This window comes from Bombina bombina, chromosome 2, assembly GCF_027579735.1.
Source record: "Bombina bombina isolate aBomBom1 chromosome 2, aBomBom1.pri, whole genome shotgun sequence".
Lineage (NCBI taxonomy): Eukaryota > Metazoa > Chordata > Amphibia > Anura > Bombinatoridae > Bombina > Bombina bombina.
Window position 1 is genome coordinate 499,107,829 of NC_069500.1, and position 9,519 is coordinate 499,117,347.

A 9,519-nucleotide genomic window follows, 5' to 3' on the forward strand; every position below is an offset into this window, starting at 1 on the left:
TTTAAATGACGTCATCCAAGATGGCGCCCCTTCAATTCCGATTGGCTGATAGAATTCTATCAGCCAATCGGAATTAAGGTAGAAAAAATCCGATTGGCTGATTCAATCAGTCAATAGGATTGAACTTCAATCCTATTGGCTGATTGGAACAGCCAATAGAATGCGACCTCAATCCTATTGGCTGTTCTAATCAGCCAATAGGATTGAAGTTCAATCCTATTGGCTGATTGCATCAGCCAATAGGATTTTTTCTACCTTAATTCTGATTGGCTGATAGAATTCTATCAGCCAATCGGAATTGAAGGGACGCCATCTTGGATGACGTCATTTAAAGGTACCTTCATTCAGTCGTCGGATGAAGAAAGAAGAGGATGCTCCGCATCTCATGTCTTGAAGATGGATCCGCTCCGCGCTGGATGGATGAAGATAGAAGATGCCGTCTGGATGAAGACTTCTGCCCGTCTGGAGGACCTCTTCTTCCCGGCTTGGATGAAGACTTCTGCCCATCTGGAGGACCACTTCGCCCGGCTTCGTTGAGGACTTCGGCCCAGTTGGGTGAAGACTTCTCAAGGTAGGGGGATCTTCAAGGGGTTAGTGTTAGGTTTTATTCAGGGGGAATTGGGTGTGTTTTAGAGTAGGGTTAGGTGTGTGGGTGGTGGGTTTTAATGTTGGGGTGGTATGGTACTTGTTTTACAGGTAAAAGAGCTGATTACTTTGGGGCAATGCCCCCAAAAGGCCCTTTTAAGGGCTATTTGTAATTTAGGATAGGGTAGGGCTTTTTATTATTTTGGGGGGCTTTTTTATTTTATTAGGGGGATTAGATTAGGTGTAATTAGTTTAAAAAAACTTGTAATTATTTTATTATTTTCTGTAATTTAGTTTTTTTTTCCCCTTACTTTAGATAATTTATTTAATTGTATTTAATTGTAGTTAATTTAGGGAATTAATTTAATTATAGTGTAGTGTTAGGTGTTAGTGTAACTTAGGTTATGTTTTATTTTACAGGTAAATTTGTCTTTATTTTAACTAGGTAGCTATTAAATAGTTAATAACTATTTAATAACTATTCTACCTAGTTAAAATAAATACAAAGTTGTCTGTAAAATAAAAATAAATCCTAAGCTAGCTACAATGTAACTATTAGTTATATTGTAGCTAACTTAGGGTTTATTTTATAGGTAAATATTTAGTTTTAACTAGGAATAATTTAGTTAATTGTAGTAATTTTATTTAGATTTATTTAAATTATATTTAAGTTAGGGGGGTGTTAGGGTTAGACTTAGATTTAGGGGTTAATAACTTTAATATAGTGGCGGCGATGTTGGGGTGGCAGATTAGGGGTTAATAAATGTAGGTAGGTTTCGCGATGTTAGGGACGGCAGATTAGGGGTTAATAAAATGTAACTAGTATTTGCAAGGCAGGAGTGCGGCGGTTTAAGGGTTCATATATTTATTATAGTGGCGCCGATGTCCGGTTCGGCAAATTAGGGGTTAAAAATTTTATTTTAGTGTTTGCGATGTGGGGGGGGGGCTCGGCTTAGGGGTTAATAGGTAGTTTATGGGTGTTAGTGTACTTTTTAGCACTTTAGTTAAGAGTTTTATGCTACGGCATTAGACCATAAAACTCTTAACTACTGACTTTAAAATGCGGTACCAGTCTTGACAGGAGAGGTTCAACCGCTCACTTTTTGTAAGACTCGTAATACCGGTGCTATGCAAGTCCCATTGAAAAAATAGGATATGCAATTGACGTAAGTGGATTTGCGGTATTTTCGAGTCTGGCCGAAAAAGTGAGCGGTGAGTCTGTCATTTCAAGACTCGTAATACCAGCGTGCATTAAAAAGCAGCGTTGGGACCTCTCCACGCTGCTTTTTAAGGCTAACGCAAAACTTGTAATCTAGCAGTAAGTGAATGCACTTAAAAAAAATAAAAAAATAAAAGCACACATATTTTAAGCACAACATAATCTCTAACCCCTCTAACAGGCCATCAAAAAGGCCTAAAGACCCACAAGATTCCTTGTTTTAAAGCCCCTAAACCCTTCTTAAAAATAGAGCCCCTATATAAGTTTTAGTAGCTAGGTGATCACCTGGCGAGCCCCTATGTGCAGATCAAAATTATACTGAATGACCCTTATTTATATGTGGATAACCTCTTCTCTTTAATATATAGTTTAGGGTGAAAAATACACACTATTGTTTATAATTTGTTTATTAAAATTTGAATTTAAAAAATGCATTGGTTTCACACTTTTGATGCAGGTTTATTACACAACATGATTTATAAATAAAATAGTGTTGTAGTTTGAATCTGCTGGGTATCATGATAAAAAGATATATAATGTGTATGAGTTTCTCTGTGAAGAATGGATCAGCACAGGGATGGAACTGGCTCAGCAGTTTAAGGGTTAATTAACAAAGTTAATGAATTTCTGAATTTTCATAATTTAACTCTCGTTCCCTCATTTGCTCATTCAGTAAATGGACTGCACATTCGGCATATTTATTACAAATGCACTGAATAATGAAAATCTGACCAAACACGAATGAGTCATTCAAAGCACATGAAGAAGGAGGGAACAGGATATAGCAAGGGAGAGAGCAAATATAAAAGACAGAGGATAATGAGAGAGAGAAAGACTGATAAAAATAAAACAGAAAAAAGTGAGAGCAACAAAGTTCAAGAGAAAGAGAAAAAAGATAACAAAACATAAAAAGAGAAATTAGAATAAGAAGACAGATGAGAAGAGGGAGAGAGAATTGTTAAGATAAGAACATAAATTAATTACATGGATAGTGGCAAAGAGGCTCAGTTGATGAAGAATAATGTTAGTTTTTATTTTTTTGGTAAGTTAGGGAGTGCTAGGTTAGAGGTGTTAGGGGGTTAGCTAGTTAGGGGGTTTCAAGGTTAGAGGGTATTTTGCGATGGGGTTGGGGCAGTTTATGGGTAAATAGTGCAGAGGGATATTTTGCGATGGGGTGGTGGAAGCCAATAGTGTAGAGGGGCATTTTAAAATGGGATTTGTGGTGGATTAAGGGTTAATAGTATTGTGAGGTACTTTGCAGTGGGGGTTGTGGCGGTTTAGGGGTTAATAGTTTAGTGGGATATTTTGCTATGGTGTTGTGGTGGATTAGGGGTTAATAGTGTAGTGGGGTAGTTTAAGATATGGGTGTGTGGTGGTTTAGGGATTAATAGAGTTGTTTAGTGCAACTGTTTTCTATGGCCAAGCTCTTTACATGAACTTTCAGGTCGCTTAACAGGTTTGAACGGTAAATGCGATTGCGTTTGAGCGATTGAATTTACTTTCAACTTGTAATACAAGCGGACATTGCTGCTAAACAGCTTTATTTGAAAAATACCATTCTGGTAATAGTCTTCTTCAAAGCTGATATGACCTGCTTGTTCCTTAATGTATAAATAATGGGATTCAAAGCAGGAGTGACAACTGCATAGAGAAGTGACACTATCTGATCCTGATCCATTGAGTAGCTGGAAGTTGGTCTCATGTACATAAAGCTTATACTTCCGAAGAAAATAATAACTACAGTTAAATGGGAAGCACATGTTGAGAATGCTCTGCTTCTCCCTACCTTTGTCTTGATTTTAAAGATGGTGGAAATTATCTGAATATAGGAAACCAGGGTCAACAAAAAGGAGCTAAGCCCTACAACTGAACCAGCTGTTAAGATGAGGATTTCATTTAGAAATGTGTCAGCACATGCAAGTTTTAGCAAGGGTGGGATGTCACAAAAGAAATGAGAAATCACATGTGACTCACAATATGGTAATCGAGCCGTGAAAACAGAATTTGGAATAGAACTGATGAAGCCAGTAAGCCAGAGACTTATGGCCATGTGAAGGCATGATCTGTTGCTCATGATAGTTGAATAATGCATGGGATTACAAATGGCAACATATCTATCAAAGCCCATTATGGAAAGAAGCAAACATTCTGTGCTACAGCAAGAAACATAGAAATAAAGTTGAGTCATGCATCCTGTGTATGAAATTATCTTACTCCCCCCAAGTAAAAACACCAACATTTTGGGAACAGTCACTGAAGAGTAGCAAAAGTCTAGGAAAGAAAGATTTCCGAGGAAAAAATACATAGGTTTGTGTAGCTGCTGGTTCATCCATATGGTTGCTGCTATGGTGAGGTTTCCTCCAAGTGACATCAAGTATAAGAGCAGAGATATTACAAATATGAAAGATTTAATTTTGTGATTATATGGAAGTCCAGCCAGAGTGAAAGCTATCTCTGTTGTCAAATTTATACTGAACATGTTATTATTATATTACAGGAGTTTTGTAAATAGTGTATGGTTATAGTCTGTGAATAATGTCTTAGTCCAAATAGCTCCAATTTTGTTTTATTATCAGCCAGTCACTTACATAAAATCTGCAAAAGAGGGATTTGACATGGTTAGCATTCACACATTTGTAACACATTTTATAATTTATTAAATTATACAGTAGATTGCAAGATATAGAGATATTTACTTAATGTAAGCACTACAGAATTTTGCACTAAACTCTATGGAAATTTGCGTTGCTTTAAAAAGTAAATGATAATAATAATAATTAGAAACATATTATATCTATCACCTATCTGTCTATCTATCTATCTATCTATCTATCTATCTATCTATCTACTAAAGTGCGCAAGTACAAAAAAGTTAACGTCTCGCTAGTATCGGGCCATTCTACTTTGAGAACGCCCCCAGCCTTTCACTACTTGCCTAATCAAGAATGCAGATATGTGATTCTGAAACCCATACAGTTTATTGAAAAGGACAAAGCTGCTAGTCTACTCCCCAAGGCATCCTTCTGAAGGACCATCAGCCATCCAAGAAGAATCACCTGTGTGCCCGTCTGGGGAGAAGACGCATGCGCCATTCAGAAAGACCCCGAATCATACCAGTATTAAGTATATGCCTGCTATGTAGAAGGAGCCACCAACGCCTGGATAAAAGGAAGGATCAACGCCCAGTCTCTGCAATCTTCCATAGAAAAGATGGACAAGGCAGCCCATCAGCTGAGGCATAAGGCACCAATCTCCTAAACAGCCCCCACTGAAATCATGAAAGCGTGTCGGCAACCACTTTATTCACACTAGGGACATGTCGGGTCACAAAGGGGATATTAAACTGCAGACATCTAAGTACTAGATGCTGCGGGTAATTCACACTACCGGTGATGATGCGGACAACCGATTAATGGCAAAGGCTATGCTCAGGTTATCTGTCCAGAAGACGATTGACCTGTTTTTTAGCGTGTGCCTCCACAATTCAATGGCAACCACAATAGGGAAAATTTCTAAGAGCTTCATGTTATGGGTAAGCCCTGTCTCCACCCAGCATGGGGCCACTGCCCAACACTCCATGCTCCCCCTAAGTAGGCTCCATATCTGTGACTACCCGCCACATCCGTAAACAGATGGAGTGACTGACTCGAAATGGGAGCATCCTGTCATAGAAGGATATCATTAAAGTTCTGACGAAACAGCTCCCATAGCTTAAAGCCAGCAACCATCTCAGAAGAGATTTGGATCCCATCCTTCCCATCACAACTGCCCTTAAGAGATGTCTCAAAATGTCTGTTAAAGACACGCCCTATGGGAATCACCCTGCAGGTAAAGTTCAAAAGACCCAGATTCCTAACAGTCACCCAGCTTGCTGCAGCAGCCCTTCTGACCCCTCCCAGCAGACACTGAATTTTGTCCTAAGGGAGACGACATAGCTTTTCCACAGTGTCAATCTCAATCCTAAAGAACGTGAGCCTAGTGCAAGGGCCCTGGGTCCTATCCTTCACCATTGGAATGCCGAATTCCTTCATTAAGCATCGCATTACAGACATAAGTCTGTTGCATTCCTGGGAGCCCGTTGGACCAACCCACAGGAAGTCATCTATATAGTGGGCTAACACACCACCCCCCACCGCCGTTGCCACGGCCCAGTGCAGAAAAGAGCTAATGCACATGAGACTGTCGAGGTAGTACTGCCCCTTGAACTTGCAGCCCATCAACCTAAATGATGAAGCGTGAATGGGCAGCCGAAACACAGACTTAATGTCCAGCTTATTCATGAGGGCTTTGTGTCGCACATTCCTGATAAGTACTAGAGCCTCGTCAAATGATTGACACTTAACCGAGCTAACCTCTGGGGCGATCGCATCATTAACTGACCTGCCCTGTGGGTAAGACAGGTGCTGAATGAGGCAAAATGTTCCTGGTTTCTCCTAGGGGTGATATTACCATCAAAGGGATCAGGATCTCCTTAAAGGGGCCTGCAAATTGACCCAGAGTTCTCATATGCAGACTTGAGATTCCTATGCATTGCCGAGCCAACTACCTCCCCCTGGACCAGAATCCTGAACCCTCCTGAATGCCCCTGCACAGTAGCTTTGCTGCCTCACCATCTGGGTAGGCCACAAACCAGGGATTAAGCGCGGCTAGCTTCAGGGGTGTTGGGGCCCTTGCTACCAGCAGCGCTTCTTGGCTGACCTCTGCCTATTGCCCCATTTCTCCTTCGCTGACACTCAATGGCCAGGTGTGGGCCCCCACATTACAAGCATATGTGTCGAAAGGAGCAGAATGACCCTTTTTCACACTCCCTGTTGTTATACTTCCAGCACTCCCTGCCCCGCTGTTTTAGCGCTCCCATCTGCCTAACAACTCCAATGTGCTGTTGAGGCACTGGTGTAATGGAGCACTCATGACTGAGCTGGAACCAAAGATGCAGATCTTTGTAATCAAAAGTCAGTACCGGATTACCAACCAACTTTTGTCGGAATTCCAAATCATAATTCCTCCAGACTCCATCACAAAAGTTACTGTGTATGTAATCTATGGTGTCCAGGTTTTTTAACAGATCTATCGCCAAATCAGCAGAGAATTCTTTGCAGAGTGTTGCGCAGTGGAGACCATGACACTGGGAACCCCCTCTCATCTGCCTGCACCGTCTTCTTCCTGGATGCTCGAAGACGAGTCTGCTGCCACTGACTCCACAACTCTCTGACCGGAAGTGACATCGCTTGCGATAGCCACCGGAAGTCCGGAAACAGAAGTGATGTCAGCAACCGCAAATGCGACAGGGTCTAGTCCAGGATCTGCCACCGGTACTATCCTTGTGGTTAAAAGAGGAGCCACCGCAGAGGAATGAGGAGCCTCCGCTGATGACAGGCCCGCCCGCCCGCCCTGAGGGAGCAATGCCAGCCGCAAGCGCTCCTTCCAGCCCACCCATCCTGAAAGGGGGGTCCCTGATATCCTGTGCCCCAGAAAGGGAGGGGGTCTCTGTATTAGGCCCAGTAGGGGGAGGGGATCGATTGAGGCCTACTGAGGGAAGGGTCTGCCCACTAGTGGAAACCCCAGCCCAATCACTTATCTCTGTGTTGGCAGATGTCCAATGCTGTGTTGGAGGGTCGCTAGAGTCCCTGAACTGATTTGGAGGAACCGATGGCCGCCTGCCACAAACCATCTTGCCAGCACTCGAAATACAAGTTTCTCCAATGTCTCCAGGAAGAAGAAAGAGGCAGAGATGGACACTCCTCTCACTTAAGTAAGGTAAGGCTGACTCCTCCCCTTTACCTACAACATTGTTGCAAACCACCCTTGGGCTTACATGTCAGCAGAGGAGCAGACCCTTAATTCCGTTTCTGGATACAGGCTCCCTTCACTTCCGTTAGAAACTAAGGGCTAGATTACAAGTGGTGCTGTATATTTTTTTTTCATGATCAGAAAAACTCAGCTAGAGTTAAAGCTTTTTGTGCAAGCCAGGTTGCATTCATATTACAAGCTTCAAAAAACTTATTTTGCACTAGCATTAACCTGAATACCACGAAAAACCTTTCTTACGTTTTTGCGTGAGTGTGCATGTATTCCCTCATAGAAATCAATGGAGAATAAAAAGTGGGAAAGAAAACTAACATCTGAGATCGCGCAAACACCATTGCGTTTTTGCATTCCCCATAGAAGTCAATGAATTAGCAAATGTGAAAGTTTTAATGTAAATACAATGTTAAAATCTTTATTAAATATGAATATTGTATAAATATGTTTTATTATGTTTTTATCTACTTAATGGCAAAGGGCTATAATGCATATATATATATATATATATATATATATGTACATACAGTATACAGTATATACACATATATATATATATAATATACATATATATATGTATATACAGTATACAGTATATACACACATATATATATATATATATATATATATATAAATATATAATATACATATCAGCAATACTAGTATAATACAATTGAGAGTCATACACAGAACAAACATCTGGGGCCCCATCTGATATGCAGCGTCGCCCGCAAAAGTTTTTTGCGCGGGTTTGGTATCCTATACACAGCGCTGCATATAAATGCGGCACGTATATTTCACCCGCCGGCCGTAGTTTCCCCCCCATAGACTAACATATAAAACCTGCGCAATTTGGTATCCAATATCCAGTGCAAGGCCTTACGTGGCGAAAATGGAGAAAACTTACTCCATTTTCACCTCGCCATAAAATGCAGCCATAGCAGGCCTTGCGCTGAGTATGGGAGCACCATAACTCCCTAAAATGCCTACAAAAAAACCCTAACACCTAACGCATGCGCAATGTCTATCTACCTGTCAACCGAAATCCCCCACCGCAATACCTAATAAAGTGTTTAACCCCTAAACTGCTGCTCCCAAGACCCACCGCCACCTACATTATATGTATTAACCCCTAAACCGCCGCTCCCGGACCCCGCCGCCACCTACATTAAATTTATTACCCCCTAATCTAACCCCCCTACACTGCTGCCACTTACATTAAATATATTACCCCCTAAACCTAAGTCTAACCCTAACACCCCCTAACTTAATTATTATTTAAATAAATCTAAATAATATTAATATTATTAACTAAATTATTCCTATTTAAAACTAAATACTTACCTATAAAATAAACCCTAAGATAGCTACAATATAATTAATAATTACATTGTAGCTATTTTAGTATTTATATTTATTTTACAGGTAACTTTGTATTTATTTTAGCTAGGTACAATAGCTATTAAATAGTTAATAACTATTTAATAGTTCCCAGTTAAAATAATTACAACAATTACCTGTAAAATAAATCCTAACCTAAGTTACAATTAAACCTAATACTACACTATCAATAAATTAATTAAATACATTAACTACAATTATCTAATATAAAATGCAATTAAATAAACTAAACTATATTACAAACACTAAATTACAAAAAATAAAAAAATATTACAAGAAGTTTTATCTAATTACACATAATCTAAGCCCCCTAATAAAATAAAAAAGCCCCCCAAAATAATAAAATTTCCCTACCCTAAACAAAATTACAAATAGCCCTTAAAAGGGCCTTTTGCGGGGCATTGCCCCAAAGTAACCAGCTCTTTTACCAGCCCTTAAAAGGGCTTTTTGCAGGGCATTGCCCCAAAGTAATCAGCTCTTTTACCTGTAAAAAAAAAAGAAATACAATACCC

General features: G+C 40.1%; 1 protein-coding gene across 1 annotated transcript; it reads right to left on the reverse strand.

Moving 5' to 3' along the window:
- Positions 1-3,344: 3,344 nt before the first annotated feature.
- On the reverse strand, positions 3,345-4,283 carry LOC128647042 (olfactory receptor 5V1-like). Its single transcript, XM_053699855.1, has one exon. It carries the CDS (start codon positions 4,281-4,283, stop codon positions 3,345-3,347), a length of 939 nt encoding a protein of 312 aa, XP_053555830.1.
- Positions 4,284-9,519: the final 5,236 nt, after the last annotated feature.

What these genes read in the sequence shown, in the direction of transcription:
- LOC128647042 (XM_053699855.1), bottom strand. Translation starts at nt 4,283, where the DNA reads ATGTTCAGTATAAATTTGACAACAGAGATAGCTTTCACTCTGGCTGGA.